The sequence below is a fragment of the Mirounga leonina genome, unplaced genomic scaffold (genome assembly GCF_011800145.1).
Source record: "Mirounga leonina isolate KUSES-001 unplaced genomic scaffold, KU_Mleo_1.0 Mir_127, whole genome shotgun sequence".
NCBI lineage: Eukaryota > Metazoa > Chordata > Mammalia > Carnivora > Phocidae > Mirounga > Mirounga leonina.
Window position 1 is genome coordinate 53,601,949 of NW_023270316.1, and position 19,301 is coordinate 53,621,249.

Here is a 19,301-nt window from a genome sequence, read left to right on the forward strand (position 1 = left end):
GGAATACCTTTCCCGTGCCTAAATTTGGGCCTGTTCATCTTTGGCAATGTCTCACAGGGTTTCTGATTGTATCTAAACTTTGTGTTATGTTGGAGCTGAAAAGCACTTTTGATCTACTCTAACCCTCTCATTTAATCAGGTGGAGTAAAGAAATAGTTTTATGGTTGAGCCGTGGTTACAATCCAGGTTCCCTGGGGCAGGTCTGTGAGAAATGAGCATCAGTCTTTCTTTACCATCTTCAGGATATTTGTATTAAAAACATCCATTTGCTGAATGGTTCCTATTGTTGCAGGTGCCCTGCTAAGCACTTAATATCCATTATTTTGATTCATTCCTCATAATAATCCTATGAGTTAGTACTGTTACTATCTCAAATTTCGCAGATGAGAAAATGGAGGCCAGAGAGAGGTTATCTTGCCTGAGGCATGTGAGACCCAATGCCACACACTCGACAGAATCCCCAACTGTGTAATAGACTACTCTGAAGCTATGGCCCAAGAATACATGACAAGTAAAACACATAGCTATTTGTGTGTTGTAAAATAATTTTTCTATGTTTCGTCTTCCATCTCTATTTTAGAATGCTTTCAGGTCCCCCTCCCCCCTTTGTAAGGTTTTATTGGAATAAGGGCTTTAAAATTCTCCATAGCACTGCCTGGGCTCAGGAAAGTTGCAGCAGTGCTGGAATAACCCCAAGGCTTCTGGGGTTTGCAAGGGAATTCCATGGCAATAAGAGCTGCCTGCAGAAATTAAGTAAGCCTGGCAGTAGCATTCAGAGTTTTTTTTTTTTCTTTCCCTATTCTTTTCTCACCTTCCCTCATTAGCTTTGCCTCAGGAATAGGGAGGTGGTGTGCCAAGTGACAGACTGAAACATGCAGAAGGAGAGAGTGAGGGAATGGCAATGAGTTGATTCTAAGCGCACATTTCTCTAAGACCACATACCAATACCAGATCTATAGTTCTCAGATTTGGCAAAGGCCTCAAGGACAGCCTCCATGCACTTGCCCCAACACCCACAGGCAGCACTGGCTCTAATTTCAACATCTGTAAAAATCTCCCTATCAATTGGCACCTGAGAAACAGGTATCCTGGGGTAGGCTTTCCCACTCTAAATGCACTAGCAATTGGGCAGTGATATCAGGTCTTCCCCTAGGACCTACGGACTACTTTCTGCAAAGAAACTGATCTTGATTTGGTACCCTGGGGTCTAGAAAATGAAACACTCTGAAAAACTGAAATTATGCCGAGAGAATATTTTATTCCCCCAGGGAATTACATCCAATAATAATAATGGTCCTCAGGATTCATAATATTGCTTTTTATCTAATAAGCACTTGAGAACATTAATTAGAAACTCGATGGAATTCCTGAAGACTGGTGGTGGGAAACCCTTCCTGATGTGAAGTGCACTCACAGACTTAACATACAGCTTCTGGCAGCCAAAGGAAAAGGCAGAAGTCCTCCTTTTCCATCCCCAAACTGTGAGGACTTTATTGTGCGTTAAGGCAAAAGGGAAATAAGCTCCTATTAACATCACAAAACATAACAAAAATGCCTCGAATACCCCTTATGTAATGCAAAGTACCGGAAAGGTAAATGGCTTTGTCAACCATGAATTCCTCGGCAAATCGAATGTGACAAAAATTCTTCTTGCTTTTCCGAATGGCTGTAATATCACCGCACTGCTCAAAGACTTCTTGAATAATTTCCTCCGTAGCATTTTCTGGTAATCCTCCGACAAACACGGTCTTACACCCAGGAGGTCGTTCTCTTGTGGAAGGAGGAGGAAGATCTAATAGTCACAACAGAAACAGAGGGGTGTGCCTTTTATTTCTTTGCCCTCTTCCTGGTTCACCTGGCGAAAGTGAAACTCGGAGTAACTTTCTTCACCCTGAGTCGTGATACATGTCTACACCGACTCACATTGATGTTTTTACCTCCTCTCCCCTCCTCCTCCCAACCTTTACTTTCTGTGGTCCTTTCTACACAGGGTGGCTAAGCTTGTCCCTGAACAGAGATAAAGCCAATGTTAGCATAATTTCATTTCCCCTTAATAATACAGAAGCCCAGAAAATGGGGGAAAAAAAACTTCACAAAGTACAAAGCATGATGAGATGACAACATGATGGAAGACTTGGGCTTGCTATCTGCTTTGTCTTGCTGCGGGATAACGGATCAGCAAGGCAGAGAACAGGACCTGTAAACATGCGTAGTACTTGCTCGGCTGGGGAAACACCGGGGCCTGAAAACGACACTTTTTTTTTTATTATTCACATTTAAATGAGCCAACGATTACATTTGGGGGAGGCTGTAGGGAAAGATAAAATGTACACTGTCACAACATTTTACCTAGTTTATATGTAGATTACTAAAGCAATCTCCTGAAAAGTCCACTTCAAAAAGGCAACACTGATTAATATGAATAAAAAAAAAAATTCTAGCTATTTAAGCCCATAAACTTAGTATCTGAAACTAAATTAAAAAAAAAAATTCTGGCTCATTTATTTCATCAAATGTATGTTTCCTTCAAGCAAATGCCATTTGGGCCAGAAACTCTGAGATGCGGGCTCCCCCCAAAATTGCTAACTGCCAAATTAATTCAATTTTCCATCTAGCAAAGCACATTTCAGAGTTTTTCTCCCACATTTGTGAAGGTGGATGGAAATGCTCACATATTTCACACTATGTTCTGCAGCAACTACTAGACTTCGTTGCATGCAAAAAGATTCTTAATGCTGGGTATGTATCCCCACATCACATAAGCTGGCTTCACCGTGTCAATTCAGCTCCTGGATAGAACACATGGACACAGCCCCATACATCTGTGCTAATCTAGAGACAAAAGCATCATGTCAAATGGATCCCCACTTTGTGCATCCATGTGGAAGAATTCTGAGTCACATCTGAAAGTGCATGCAATGCTACATTAAAAAAAAAAGAAAGAAAAGAAAGAAATTTAAATTGAGGAGCAGGTAGTTCTCACAGGTATCACTTACTTGGATTTTGAGGGAAAAGAGTACAACTTTTGCAGTGGATTATTTCTTTGACGACAGCCACTTCTGTTGGCGGTGGGGGTGGTACAAGCCCCAGGCCTGGTATCATTGGGTTAATGGGGGTGATCCCAGTCATCATGTTGAGGCCTGGATCAAAGCCTGGGACACAGATTGAGTCTGTAAAGTACACAAGATAACGTTTTGGCTGGAGGATCTTAAATCAATTTTCATTGTTATTTTTGCTGTTTTCCTGCAAAGATTATTTGACTTTACGCTTTCTATTTTTTTTTTTTTTTTTTTGGTTAGGAATTTCTCCCGGCATAAGATGTAGCATCATAGAAAGCTATTCCAGAAAGATAAAGAGAAAATAAAAGATGAACTTAAAACTACATGAAAAGGAAATTATATCACTTAAAACATTAACATGGCAGAACAGAACACAGCATATTAAAGTGGAAAACCATGCACCATGAAGCTTTGCTATTGTTCCAATGTGATTCTGTTTCTTAACATCGGTGTATTGTTTACGCTCGCTGCCTTATGACCCAGAATGTGGGAAGAATATCATTTAACATTGAAGTGCCCTGTGAATCTAATTGTCAATCTGGTTTTATCAAAAGAGCCTTCTTATCCAAGCGACCTAGATTTGGAAAAGTTCAATTTATATGTGCATACTTTATAATGATGCATTCAGGTCCAACCTAACCTATTTCCCCCAGGAAACAAAAAACAAAGAATGATTACTATGGTTGGGTTAAGTACATGCAGGCACACAATTAGCCGTATACATTTCTGCATTCCATTGGATAATCACACTTTCTTCCTATAATTCAATCAACAAATAATTGACCAACCCTCCTGAAATCTTTATGCCCATTAAAAAAAAAAAAATTTACGCTCTGTATAAAAAAATGAAAGGGGGCCAAAAGAATGGGTTTTCCAATATAAGCAATGAATTGTTTTTTTAGTGTGGTAATGAAACAAGTAATTTCAATGGTGATATGCAGGATTTACTTTTCCTAAGTAAGTTAGATTTATTTACAAGCAGGGACTGTTAGAATACTGTACTGCGTGTCTAAGAGTAGCTGGGAAGGGACCCCTCTCCAGAGAGTGCTTCTGTTTGCAGAAAGCAGACATTCTCACTGCTGGTGGGATGATGTTCAGGTAGAACGGCATAGATACCACCAGGAGTAGCCATGGTGACCCTCTGCAATGAACTTCCTTTTCTTTTCTTAGTCTCCTATCTTTCCTCCCTCCTCCTCCTAGATCATTCCCATTCCTCCCTCCCGGCCCCTCTGATCTGTGGCTCTCACGGACAGCCTCTGCCTCACCCTCCTCACTCTGCTTACCTGTGCTGAAAGGTGGGAGAAGCCCAGAGGCCGATGAAGTGACAGGGATACCCTTTGTTTATGAAGACACTCCAGAGCATATGAAGCACCGGCAAAAACTTTTCCTTTCTGGGAAAAGGCTTATGATAGCTTTCCTCTATACCCTGGATATTTCTGCTCTTCCTCTGGGTTGAACAGAATAAGCAGGGTGATCCTGATCTATAAGCCCAAGAGGACTGCTGTCCCATTTCTTAGGAAATCCATCTAACTTGAGAGTGTACCAGCATGACTTCAATAAAATGAGGTGGTTTTTTTTTTTCAATATTGGTTTTGTTAAAAAAAAAAAACCATGTAAATATAAATGCCAAATATGCATTCTCATTCAAAGGAGTCACCTTGACATTCTAGGTACTTCCTCTGTAATTATGGTTCTCAGTTTCTTCATCTGTAACATGGGACTGTTAGGCTGCATAATCTCTTGGGGCACAGTATTCCAGGATTCTGTGCTGACATTGCTCAAAACAAGTGATACAGAAAAGACATAAAAGCTGGGAAGTGACAGGGACAAGACTCACACTTTGGTTATTCATTTAAAATCCTCATAAAGTTTCACAGGTTTTATTCTCATTTTACAGATAAAGAAACTGAGGCATAAAGCAGTTGAGTAGAATCCCCAACATCACAAAGCAAATGGCAGTGTCCACCCCAGGGCCTCGGTCTCTGGCTCCAAATGTAAACATGGCTCTTTTGACTACCTTAAAGTCTCATGTAGAATGACCCGACTTGATCATTCACCTGATATATGTCACTACTAAAAATTTACTCTGCTCTTAAAATAAAATCAGTACATATCCTTCTGATCCAGACGCCAAGTCTAAAAGGGGGAAGCTCCAGAACAGAATAGCTTTCAGTGTCATCATCACTGAAACAACAGATTGGCTTTCAAGGTGAATATATTAGAAATTGAAATATTGGCATGCGTATGCCTTTATTTAATCTCATTCCGTGCGTAAGATTCGTCTGTTTCTTTCCTGGCCTGGCCCTCACTGTTGTTTGCCAACACAGGGTGATTTAAGGCTGAAACTGCTCAGGACAGTGAACCCTGTGAATTACAATAACCAGATGTTGCCCACAAATGAGATGAGAAGCCCAGCGCTTGCATTCTCTTTTAGTTGTAACAGACTTCTGTTTCCTTTCTGAAGGCCAAATAAATAAATACATCTTTAGAAATGGGGACAAAACACACAACTCTTGAGCAAAATATTTTAATATAGAGCAAGAGTTACTTTGCCTTTTCCAAGACATCAATATGAAGAGACTCTGAGGTTTAATGAAATCTGCATGGTGAGTGAAGTAGCTTGAAAAGAGCTTAGAAAGGAATTAACACTTAAATTATGTTGGACCTCAAAGGATCTGAGATTCAGTATTTGAGAAGAGGAACTAGGGAAGGATTAGACTTTTATTTTAAAAATAAGAACCCATTACTTTTTAACAATATATGAACAGATGGAAATTGTTTTCTCAAATAGCACAGGAACCTATTATGTACTAACTCATTAAAGCAAATGCACACTTTTTGGGAGTCTGAGAAAGACACATGCACAGGAAGACAAAGGTGAGGGGAGAATGCAAGCTCGAAGAGTCAGTTCCTTGTCTTGCTTTTAGAAAAGCTGCCCCTGTGAACTTCAGAGATAATGAGTTATAATTCCACTCAGGGAAAGGAGAAAGAAGGCTTAAATTGCAGCAAGAAAGAATCCAATTAAGTACAAAGTAGAACTTTTCTTTGAGAAATTGTACTTAAACAAGAGGAAGTGTTATTTATTTCCAAGACTGCAGCCCTGTTCAGCTTTCCCCCTGTGTCGCAGACCGCGAGGACAGAGGCATCAAGGCCAAAGCTCAGCAAGTATTTCTTTCTCATTGTCTTTTCCCAACTGGACAAGACACAACCAGAAACAAAAAACCTGCTTCCTGATTCATATGTAGTCAGGTGTTTTATCAGTTAGATGAGCCGGGTGCAGAGAGCAGGTTAGGGTTTCGTGTTCAGGACGTTAAGAGGCATGACGGTTTCTTTCGTTCATTCATTCGGCATTTCCTGGGCACATACTATTGCCGCAATATGGGGTCAGGAACTGTAATATGGTCCCCACTTGGGGAAATCACTGTGTTTAAGGAGAACATGAAGGATGAGCACCAAACTGAGCAGAAGAGTTGAGAAGTGTAAACTGAGGCTCACTGCGTGGCCCAGAAAGAGACGGGCCAGGGACCGGGGACAGCCTGATAGGCCTGGGGGACTCCAATCAATGTCCATGCTACAGCATGGTGAGCATAAGACACTGTGACCAGTGTCCTGAGGGGCCCTGGGAGTCAGATTAGAGGAGAAGGGACCTTGCCATTCAAGTTAGTGCATTCTGACTTTATTCTCACCGGGATGGCAGCCAGCGAAGGTCGGATGTGCTCTCTGCTGGGCAGAGGCCCCCTGCCAGCTATGCTGCACCCCACCCCTCCTCCTCCATTGGTCCACTGCCTCAAGCAGTGGCTGGCCCCCTTTCTGCCCTTTCCCATCAATGCCTCACTGAAGTCTAATTATTGGAAATGAAAACTTGACCCCACTTGGAAGAAAGGCAACAGAGGTCTGTCTCGGTCAAGGCCGGGCCTAACTAGCTTAGGCGTGGGTGTGGATGCTGGGCTGGGCTGAAGCTTGGGGGACAGAGGTACGCTGTCAGTGCCAGGAACAAGTGAGGTCCAGAAGGCAGGGCACCGTGTTCCTAGAGAATAATAAGAGAGAAGAGGCAGTAATCAGGCCAAAGGTTAGCAGTAGGTCTAGTCCTGGGCGGAGATGCTTGCAGCAGACAAAACACAAGAGCGGGGAGGCCAGCTTCACTGGGGGACTCTATCGGCAGTTCACTGGGCCTGAACCACCCTGATCCAGGTTCTGACTCAGTCCAGGTGGAAGAGAAGTTTGGCAGCAATGTAACAGGGTGAGGCTGAGAGAAACCGACAGTCAAGGAGGTTACCTGAGCTGGGACTCAGCCTGGAGAAGCAAGACAGGATCCAGACACCAGAACCAAAGCCTAGGGTTTATGGAAGGAGGCAGATACCCCAGTTATCAGTCCTGGGGCCTGGGTCACAGGCTGACCTGGGTCAAGCCCAGCTGGATGCTGAGTCTTAGAAGACAGGGCCCCAAGGCCCCTTCCTTGTACCTGAGGCCCTGACGGGAACTTGAGTCCAGGGAGATGCCAAGCTTCCGAGGGCTGGGGCAGACAGACAGGCTGGAGGGGCTCTAAGAAACATGTAGAAGCTCCTCTCCTTTCTCCAGAGGAATCACTCCCTCCGAATATGATCCATCATCACTGGACAGAGAAACTACGTCGTGATATGTGGGCACATTCTGTTCATTGCAATCGACAACTCTACTCTTCTGCAATGTCAGTTAAATTCACAAAGTAAATGCTTTTCTTTTCATTCCATGTCCTTCTTTTCTCTAATATTCTTAAAAATCATTTCATGATCAACAAAGGAAAGCAGTTTTTAAAAAGGTAAACTCGAGCTAAAAGGATCTGGGCAACAGCTGAGGGACACTAAGGCTGACTGGTCCCTTAACTTGTCTGGGCTTCCATGTCTTCTTCAGGTAAATGTGAGCGTGAACACCAGACTTCCCACCTCCACAGAATGAGAGCCTCAGAGAGCACAGTCTGTGTGAAAGCAGGGTATTGACGTGTTAGGAGCCCAAATCTGCAATCCAATGTACCTGTGATCAGGCCCTGGGTCTCCCACACACTGGCTGTGCAACCTTAGGACACTGAATCTTCCTAAGCCTCATTTATAATATCTGCAAAATGGGATGATCATATTTAAATTGTAATACTCTTGTGAGGATTAGGTGGGACTTAAAAAAAAATCTTAAGTGTTTAACATAATGTTCAGCACATGGTCAATACACAACATATGGTAGCACTTATGTGCAATGTTAATAAATATGTATTTTATGTGTAATATTTACATAACCTTATATAAATTTTATTAATACTGTAGACACATAAAGGATCATGACGATGATGATGAAGTATTTCTTTAGGCTGAGTGCCTACTAAGTGTTGGATGTTCCGCTATGTACTTTGCCTGTAAAGATATTGTATGAGCCCCTCCTTCAATGAAGTGACAGTCTGGTGGCAAAAACTCCTGAACAGAAAATGACAATACAGAATGACAACTCTTGTGAGACACTTAAATAGGAGGTGCTAAGCACAGAGAAGGGGGGCACAGGTCTGGGATACAGGTTTGATGGTTTGAATCGTGTCTCTCTGAACAGAGAGGCTGAAGTCACGACTCTCCTGGTACCTGTGATGTAACTTTATTTAGAAACAGGGGCTTTGCAGATGTAATCAAGAGAAGACAATGTCATACTCAATAGGGTGGACTCTATCTAATATGACTGGTGTCCTCATAAGTAGGGAAGAGACCCAGGTGCACAGAGAGAAGGCCATGTGACAAGGGAAGCAGAGATTCAGTTACGTAGCTGCAAGCCAAGAACACCAAGAATTGCTAACAAAAACCAGAAACGAAGGGATAATCATGCAACAGATTCTTCCCTAGTTCTGTCCCAGACGGAAGACAGCGCTGTCAACACCTTGATTTCTGACATCTTGTCTCCAGAGCTGAGAGTATAACGTTTCTGTTTTAAGCTGTTGCAGGGTTTGCGGTACTTTGTTAAGGCAGTTCTGGAAACTGATACAGGGGGACAGGGTCATGACAGGAATGCTGGAGGGGGTGACAGCTGACCTGAGTTTGAAAAAGGATGACTTCTATGGGTGTGTAGAGAAGATATTCTTGGGGCACCTGGGTGGCACAGTCACTTAAGTGTCTGATGCTTAGTTTCGGCTCAGATCATGATCTCAGGGTCACGGGATCAAGCCCCACATCTGGCTCCACACTCAGCATGGAATCTGCTTGAGATTCACTCTTTTCCTCTCCCTCAACCCCCTCTCCCTCTTGTGCTTCTCTCTCAAATAAATCTTTAAAAAAAAAGGTATTCTCAAAATATATTTATTAGAATCATAAATACAAAAGATATTTCTAAATGTTCTCTTAGAAGAAATATTCAAAACCAGTTCCCTGGAGGCAGGATCGCTCTTACGTTTTCCCGTTGTGAAAAAACCCAAATTGAAAATGGCTACATATTTATTAAGAGCAAATCAACCCCACAGATTATAAGTTAACATTATAGTGTACTTTATAAGTGAATGCCTTCAAGTAGAATCTAAGAAAGTTAACATTGACAATGCTTTTGTGATCTTTCTAAAGAGATCCAAAGGTGGTGAGGTATGTTTTCTATTTAAACGCAAGATGTATACCCAAGGTGAGCTCCTGGAGCCTGGCTGCGCTCACGGTGTAAACAAAGACCTCATGCAATAAATAAAACCCTCTGTCTCCTTTGACTGGGGATATAGTGCTGGCAGAACGGGGGAATGCAGCCGTCGACAGCTATTTTAAATACTGTTGACTTGAGTGGGGAGATTTGTGTCCATGCTTGAAACTATGACACGGTACCAAGTGAAGAGAATTTCCAAACTTCTCACCAAAATTGCTGCAGAGGAGCATTGACTGCTGAAAGAAGGCTGCCAGGTCTTTCCAGCCACCTGTGCACGGAGCATGCACTTGAAAACCAAATATAACTGGAGTGAGCAGGAAATAAAAGCCCATCAAAGGTTCTGTGAAGTTCCCTCACACTGGGGTCTGGGTGATTTGAATTTGATACCAGTGCTCAGTACAGAGGCCTGAACCGCCACACTCCAAGTAAGCTGCTCTGTTTTCTGGACCTGCAGAAACACACTCTTCAGACACAGCGGGCCTCACAGCTGAGGCATAAAAACCATGCTGGCGCATGCCAGGCAGGTGTGGAGGGGCTCACCTTGACAAGGAAGCAAAGGACACTGGACCTCACTGCGAATCGTGAAGTTTCAAAGCTGAAAGAGATTTGAGTATTTCCTAGTCCGACACTCTTGATTGGGCGATGAGAAAACGGAGGCTTCGAGAGGTTAAGTGACTGCCCAAAGTGACACAGCTTGTTAAGAGTGGAGCTGCAATTAAGATCAGGCGTCCTGCTTGCTTCACCACTGTGCATTTGAGTTCCCCAACATCTGCCCATCCTGCCTTCTAATGACAGATTATTCGCTACTTCCCAAGGCAGTCCATTCCCTTTTCTAACAGTTTCACAGCGAGAAATTTACTACTCCTCTGTTGCCTCAGGACCTGATATCCTGTACTAAACCCATTGTCCTTATTCTGCCCTCCTGGGCTATTGTCAGAAGCCTGCTTCTCTGTCCTAGCGCTTCTGGTCAGCTCCACGAAGAGAGCCCACAGGAGAACCTGCATCTTCTCCAGCCCAGTCTCAGTGACCCTGCTTCCCTTAGCCCATCCACAAGTGACTTCCTCTAAAACCCACCTTTTCTGCAGTCTAGGGGAAGCCCCAGAAATAGGCCCTATAGAATCTGACCTATAGGATTAGCAGTGCTTTTGACCCTTCTTGATTCTGAAGGGTCCTTGTGGCTGACCTGGTACATTATGACTAAAAAACAGTGGCCACACTCGAATGCTTGCTTTGTGCCAGGCCTGCACTGAAAGCGTCACATCAGCTCATTGCATGCGTCTTCCTGGCAGTCCCATCATGGAGTTGACGTGCATCAAATGACCTCCTTCGACTAAAATACCTATGTCGTGTCTCTGCAGGATGCTGTCAGGCAACTTTGCGGTTGATGTTTTAAAACTAAATAAAAGAGTTTGCATTCTCCATTGGATTTTCCACAACCTTTTTTCTTAGGATCTCCTTCTGTCTTGAGTTTTCCCTCCCTAGCCCCCAACATCTATACAATGGCAAGACAACTCTTTTTTTTTATTATTATGTTATGTTAATCACCATATATTACATCATTAGTTTTGGATGTAGTGGTCCATGATTCATTGTTTGCGTGTAACACACAGTGCTCCATGCAGTACGTGCCCTCCTTAATACCCATCACCAGGCTAACCCATCCCTCCCACCCCCCTCCCCTCTAGAACCCTCAGTTTGTTTCTCAGAGTCCATCATCTCTCATGGTTAAGACAACTCTTTCTTAAGTTCCCACCGCTTCTGATTTCTCCTTGCAGGTCACACTCAGCCACAGAATAAAAGACCCTCTTAGACAAATCTATAGAGACTCCTCCGCCTAACGTTTACTTCTCCCGAACTCTTGTTGATTTCTAGTTCCAAGGGCCAAGGCCAAATTCTCCCTGCACGGGGGGTCTCTCTGAGTTGCTCAGGTTGGAAGCCATACTAAGTCATTTGCTCTGCTGTGTGGCCTACTGGTATGCTCACGCTTGTGTTTACTCGTGTCGGAATGCTCTCCACAGCAAACCGCTGAGTGCCCAGGCCCTCTGCCCTCCGCCTGGACAGTGAGTCACTTCAGGCCTTGCCTATTTCTTTCAATAAAGCTTCCCCTTCCTCAGTTGCTGGTTTTAAAGCTCGATAGGCAACCACATCCGGTCACATCCAAAACCTTTCAGACAGACCTAGCTTTGAAAAGGTCTCTCCGTTATTGCGTTGGTGCCCGCTGCTATGTGGGTTCTTATTAGCTCTCATCTGGAGGATTGCAAAAACTACTCTGTATGCCCAGAGGCTGCAGCTTCTGTATCTCCCCTCTCTGTGCCCTTCTCACACCCCTGAACCTGAGAGCAGCCAGCCGTGCCCACGAGAGACCCACGAGAATAGGCCCTAATTGGGGCCTCTAAATTACTTCTTTCAAACTTCTTTTCACATCCCCATCTCATTAGCCGAAGATTAATTTTCTCTCTGTACCATGTTATGTGACTTTGTCCGGCAGGACTGTTACATAATGATAGAACAAAAAGGACTGAGTAGGCTGTTGGTGTTCTCTGCTTTGAACCCACTGACAGCCTTATGGCACAGAATGTAGCGGCAAAACCTGGTGGAATCCTGGAAAATACTTTTGAATATTCAGTCAAGCATATAAGAAGCACTCTGTAATTCTTAGGTATCTACTATCCATCTATCTATCTTTTTAAGGATAGGGACCCTCTGAGTACATATTGAAACACTAATTTATGTCAACACATTTCTTGCTGGCATTCAATGCCTCCTCACTCGCAGAGCTGTTCTTCTTCGAAGTCAGGCTGACAGCCTGGCGTCAGATTGATGGAGAGCCCACTGTAGTCAGTGGTCGTGACTGCAGAAGTGGTATTCACAGTGTGTGAATGTCTACACAGGGATCTTCCCTTTGAAACCTGCATCTTCCCAAGATAATAATGCAAGGGCTAGCCTTTTGATTTTATTTATCCACCTTAGTTTTAGTTTACAAAGACATTGGGGAGATAGGGAACATCTCATAAATTTAAACAAGAACAAAGAAAAACTTATTCAATATTTAGCTTCCAAGAAAACATGCACATCATATTATTTTAAACAATTTATATAAGTTTCAATTTAAACATACTGCTTAAAGGGGCTGAAGCAACACAGAGTTGGTCTCTTTAAATAAGATCAGCATATAGCTGTCGGCTGGGAGAGAAAATAGAGCCTCATTTAGAAGCAAACACATCATGAGTGCTCCTAAAGGAAACTTCAGGTCGTGTGTTGTTTTAAAATCACAGACTGATCTAATATTAATTTAATTTTTCCACTCAACTGTGTGGGCAAGGACAACCAGCTGGGAAGAAATAAGAGTTGAAGATGGAAAGAAAAGAGACATCCAAGGGAGAGACAGCAACAGAGACAGAGAGAGAGAGAGAGACCATCTGAGTCCTGGACTCAAGGGCACGCTCACTCTCCTGCCCAGTGTCCCAGCCTCTTTACACCTCGGATCTTAATCTGCCAAAAGAGGATTAAAAATATATTTACATTGATAGGCTTGTTGTGAGGACTGAGTGAGTTAAAATATATAAAGGGCTTAAAAGAGCGCCCGGTAGGGGAAGTACTCGGTACGTACTAGCTGTCACTTGAACCACGAGTGTTGTATTTGTGCGTGTACCTGCACGCACCTGTGTGCTACACAGCGTACGTGATTCAGTATTACCTTAGTGTCCCTCCTTCTTAAAAAAGGCGTATCTCAATTTTCTGTTGCCTTCTAAATTAATGTTTTATTATCTATTCTGACTTAAAGAAGTAATTCTTTGGGTGGAAATCAGGAGGGTCTTCTATATATAACTAATGAAGCAGTGCCATATAGTTTTGTCATAGGAGGAATTTCTCCAACAGTTAGTATTAGGAGAAAAACAAAAAACAAAAGACTCCCCTCTATCCCCAAGGGCCCAAGATGTTTTTCAGTGTCTGGAAATGAGAATTACAGAGTTCAGAGCTGTTTGCTCTCTGCTTTTTCTGCCAAGATTAGGTTTTATACCCAGTTCACCAATTGGGCTCACTCACGTTTGGCATAGCTGTTTCCCCCTAAACTTGGCTTTTCCATTGCAATCCTATTCTATTAATTTCAGTGAATATGTCTATGTTATTAAGCTTCTTTACAAACACACACCTTTTTAATAAATTAAAGTCAAGCAGCACCACATTTTAAAAATACTTTCTTACATCTGAGACCCTGACCAGATTTAGTTATTTATATGTTGATATGCATTTTATTTTTTTTAAGATCTTATTTTTTTTTGACAGAGAGAGACACAGCGAGAGAGGGAACACAAGCAGGGGAGTAGGAGAGGGAGAAGCAGACTCCCCACTGAGCAGGGAGCCTGATGCAGGGCTCGATCCCAGCACCCTGGGATCATGACTTGAGCGGAAGGCAGACTCTTAATGACTGAGCCACCCAGGCGCCCCTGTTGATACGCATTTTAATTTAGAAAGCATCAAGGCCAAGTCCTACTCTCCAATAGCCTGTCATTTCTGGCAAACACCCTGAGTAATTCCAGTAGATAATTTTTCAGAGAAGTAAACGAAGGTGGAATGTTTCAAGTACCAAATTTGGCCTCTTGGGCTGAGTACTGTGAACTTTGAGAAGTGTTTCTCAGTGGTTCATCAAAACACTGTGGTAGTGTCTCCCCCCACAGGGCTGACCCCTCGGTATGAAAAACTCAAGAGAACTCATTTCCCACATGAAAAACATACCCCAAACATTGTTTTTTTCCTGGAGAGTTCAAGGTTAAAAACAGAAACTATTACCCAGATTTTCATTTAAAATTCATATATTTCCGTCCAATTGTCAATTCAAAGAATATTTTTGTTCTTTGTTCAGGGATCTACATCTTCTTCTCATCCTCAGAGGCATCCAGTTTTGAACTGTTACCTTTATGCAATGTTATATTTTCAAAATCCTTTTTCAATCTTTCAATAAGCTAGTTTTCATCACATATCTCCAAGGTGTCCCCCCCCTGCTTTGCAGGTGAGCAAGGAAGTGGAGGTTGGGGAGATAAGAGACATCTGTCAGCAGCATCACTGGATCTGGAGGGGAAGCAAACCGTGGTCCCCACCATCCTGGCTGTGATGAGAGCCCACCTGCCTGTGCTCTGCAGACACACATGGCACACAGGCAAAGAACCAGGATGCACCCTATCTGGGCTTTTGTCCCATCCACCTGAGGTTCCTCACCTCCCATGTAAGGCTAAAACCTTCCATGCCCACTTTGCATTGTTATTACGGACGCCAATTATTTGACGGGCATTTGTATGCCAGCAATTTACAAACGAGGAAATCAATCAATACACAGATGTAAATTATAGTTAGGATTTTTCCTACTGCAAAGGTCTCCAGGGCTCCACAATGGTGCTAAGTGTTAATTTTGTGCAGAAAGAGAATTCAATATATTATTCTGTATATTATTGCGCTTTGGAGTATATACAAACATGGCAGGAGGGAGGGGAAGGAAGAGAGGGAGAAGGAGAGGGAGTGTGTACGTGTGTGTGGTATATCCTTGCTCTTCTCACGGAACCCACGGTCTCCGTAAAACTATGCCATTCTCCATGTTAGGGTCATCCACTAAGTTTTTTTTTTTTTTTTTTTTTAAAGATTTTATTTATTTTTTAGAGAGCGAGCGAGCGAGAAACAGCATGAGAGGGGAGAGGGTCAGAGGGAGAAGCAGGCTCCCCGCCGAGCCGGGAGCTCGATGTGGGACTCGATCCCAGGACCCTGGGATCATGACCTGAGCCGAAGGCAGTCGCTTAACCATCTGAGCCACCCAGGCGCCCCATCCACTAAGTTTTATAGCTGAAAAAACTGAGGAGCTGAGTGGCATGCTGCCTTAGGTCCCTCTGAGGTATTCGCTCGTTCCACGTTACTAATCCTCTACAAAGTTGCTAAGCAACATGCTAGATGCAGGGGCACGGAGCTAAGTCAGGATCCGGGGCCCAACGTGCACAGTGCGCTCTGACACAGACACACGACACATAGCTGCATTAGAAAGTGGCAGCGAGGTTCGGGACGCATACTCAGCACCTGTGCCATCAGCCCGAAAAGAGCCTGTGCAAGCTCTGAATTCCAAGTGGCCCTCCTCAGTGAAAGTATCTCTCTAGCTGAGCCACTGTGTCCTCAAGCCGGAGCACAGAGCACTTTGTAAATACACAGCCAAGTCAGAGAGCAGCTGTTCCTCGGGACTGGGGCCACACTTCCAAGGGCAGTCATTTTTGCTGCATTTATCAGATGACGTTTTGAGGGCAGAGGACTGTCGGGGTGTTTTATTTCTCTTCCTTCGGCTATATCATTACATATTTTTCTCCTCTCCTTAATACTGAGAGCATTCTGGGTCGGCAGGCTTTCTTCAGGCTGCATTTACATCAGAAGTGCCCGTGGTGTGGACGTTACAAGGTACAGATTTTGTCAGGGACAGAGTATAAGGCCTCCCTAATCTAGATCTGCTTGTCACTGAATGCCAGAAACGCCAGAATGGAAATGTTAGCTTGGGCATTCAGACCCTTAGTCAATTAGTGTTATTATTATTTTTTTACTATAACAATGACAGAGCATTACATTTTTTTTTTTCAAATACATTTGGAAAGTCAGTCAAAAGAATTTGAAAACCTTATCACAGGTAGTTAACTTTCTTCCATCAGAGAGTGATGGGACAGAGGCATGAGAGATGTGAATAATTTCGGGCAGAAAGTGTTTGTTGAACAAACAGAGCTAAGTTTAAATAAAATAAAATTGAATAAACTGGCAGGATGTATCCAGTGTGTATCAGGAGGATTTATCTTGGGGCCTTTTCTGCTCAATATCTTTATTCCATGTTTTGGACAAAGCACTCTCTGACATGGTCATCAGATACTGTCTGTCATCAGCAGGCACTTACGCTCAGGTGTGCGGTAGGTGCTGGGACACAAAAAGGTTGAAGACAAATGTCTGAGCTTTGTGCTTCCAGAGAGACAGAAACTTTCAGAGAAAATGAAAGTGACAAATAAAAAAAATACCCTAGTTTGTGGAAAAGTACCCTAAAATGAATGAAAGGGCAGACAGTATGTGCAGAGCTCCTGCCCGACACACTCACAGTGGATTATGAAGAGAAAGTCATATATGTAAGAGGCGAATCCTAATCCTTGAGGAGGACGTCAGAGAAGTCTAGTCCTACAAAGTGTCCCTCACACTGTCCCCCTCTGCCACCATTTGTCGAGGGACTACGGCAGGACAGCTCTGAATTGCTGTCACCTCAAGGAGCAGAGGTCTGAGCTGGGAGGAAGCAGGTCAGACTGGCTCCGCCATACCCTTCTGAATCTGGGCACCCGTTGCCCTGCCTTACCCGTCTCCACACCTGGGCAGGGCTGGCGTGCCTGGCACGGGCCTCTCCCACGGCTGTAGATACCAGCTCCCATGGACCCACTTCACACCAGGCCGACGGAGAGGCTTCTTTCGCTGTGATGATCACTACACCCGCTCTCCCTTCCCTGGCGCCTCACAGTGGAGTCTTTGGGCTCCCCTCCCCCACAGGTAGAGCTCAGGGGTGTGGTCCTTTCTTTCTCCTGGGTAGACTGCCCTGTGAGTAAAACTCTGTTGTTGGCCAAGCACTGAGGAATCCAAATGGATCACGGAGGAAGGTTTGGGAAGGGGAAGGGTTCTCATTGCTAGTGAGTATTCTAGGTGCCAGGCAGGATGCTAGGCACCTTTACATACATTACCCCACTTTACCTTTACTACCACAGTGCAGGGAAGGTTAAGGAATGGAGGAAATTTAAGTCACGTGGTCAGCTAGAAATGTCAGAGTCCGAACTCAAATCCAGGTGAGTCTTATTGCAAAGGTCTTTTTGTCTCATCAGGACTGTCAGTGACAAATCCCTGAGTTGGATGGATTACAGGTCTCAGGACTACACAGAACGGACCTTCAGCTGGTAAACATGGGTATGGACATATCGCTGTTTAAGGCCGGCATCTATCTGTTCTGTTTGGTCAGTGCCCAAGTCCTAGCAATTGTTAAATATTTGGGTATCACTGTTGCCCTTATCAAAATGAAATATGTGGCAAATAACAAATGTTTGACCTCTACCTCTGGCAAGGAAAGAGTAACAGACACAGGATATGCTCTCCCACCTCAAACAGCCAAAAACCTAGATAAAATATATGAAACATGGTTTTCAGATATTGGATCTCAGGCAATGCAAGAGAATGATTCCCGAGAGAAGAAGAGAAACAAACAAGTCAAGCCATAGGATTGCCCAGCCTGGAAAGATTATTGCCAAAAGAGAGTTTCCAGGCTATGGCCCAGGGAGGAAGAACCCCAGAGGGGCCCGGCAGTCTCCCTGATTAAAGACATAGTTGGTAGTTTGAGAAGGCCAGGGTCACTAGCGTGTGCAGGGCAAAGTACGTGAGAGAACCGCACGCACACATTCACGTGTACACATGTGTGCACACATGTACACGCACACAGCTCAGAGAATTAATCAGTGTATGCATGTGAGGGAACTGTGCAAGGCTGGGGGAAGAACCACCCAAAGGGATTATAGGAACACTGCAGAGATATCACAAAAGCTAGGAAGAGTTCATGTCCCCTTCAGCTGGAATAGAAAAGTCTCATAATTCATGAGGTATTGTGTAGAATACTCATAATGGTACTGCCTCAGTAGTAGGGCAAAATTAGACCTAAACGCTGCTCTGGTCTCTCATAACAAAAAAGCAAGCCCCAAAATGTTCAAATTCTTTCCAGTAAACTTAAATCTGTCCTATAATAAGCCTCAAGAATTTTTTTTTTTTTGGAATGCAAAAATATCCAGCACCTAACAAGGTGAAATTCAAGATGTCTGGCAACCACTGAAAAATGACCAGGTGTGATAGGGTCATTCCTACACCTGTGACTATGTTATTATGTGGCAAAGGGGGATTAAGGCTGAAAATAGCATTAAGGCTGCTAATCAGTTGACCGTAAAATAAAGATAGACTACCCTGGATTATTCCAGGGAGCCTAATATAATCACAAGAGTCCTAAAAGGGGAGGAGGGAGGCAGGAGAGACAGAGTGATTTAATGTGAGAGCCATTGCTGGCTTTGAAGATGGAAGGGGACCACAAGCCACAGGATGCAGGCAGCCTCTAGAGGTTAAAAAAGGCCTGGGTGGCTCAGTTGGTTAAACGTCTGATGCTTGGTTTTGGCTCAGGTCATGATCCCATGGGTCATTAGATGGAGCCCATCTAATACACTGGGCTCTGCACTCAGCGGGGAGTCTGCTTAAAGATTCTCTCCCCCTGTCTCCCCTACCGTGGGTGCGCACTCTCTCTTTCTCTCTCTCTCAAAAATAAATAAATAAATCTTTAAAAAAAAGAAGTTAGAAAAGGCCAGGAAGCAAACAGGAATACAGAGCCTGGAGCCTCCAGAAAGGAATACGACCCTGAGGACACCTTGATTGAGACCAGTGAGGCTTTCTAACCTACAGTGCTGTAAGATAATAAATTTGTTTTTAAGTCACCACATTTGTAGTTACTAGTTACAGTAGCAGTAAAAAAAAGTGACCCATAATAAGGAAAAAAAATAAATACAAACAAAACATAAATGACACAGATGATAGAATTAG

The 19,301-nt window shown here is 43.6% G+C and overlaps 1 protein-coding gene across 5 annotated transcripts in view; it reads right to left on the reverse strand.

Annotated features, from left to right (window-relative positions):
* Window positions 1–19,301, reverse strand: part of ENOX1 (ecto-NOX disulfide-thiol exchanger 1) — a 551,749-nt gene that overhangs the window by 162,742 nt on the left and 369,706 nt on the right. For all 5 annotated transcript variants that reach the window (XM_035003320.1, XM_035003319.1, XM_035003323.1 and 2 more), the window contains 2 exons: window positions 2,997–3,170; window positions 1,586–1,792 (listed from right to left, as the gene is read on the reverse strand). In XM_035003320.1, the coding sequence (XP_034859211.1) occupies window positions 1,586–1,792; window positions 2,997–3,170 (381 nt within the window). The remainder of the gene's footprint in view (window positions 1–1,585; window positions 1,793–2,996; window positions 3,171–19,301) is intronic.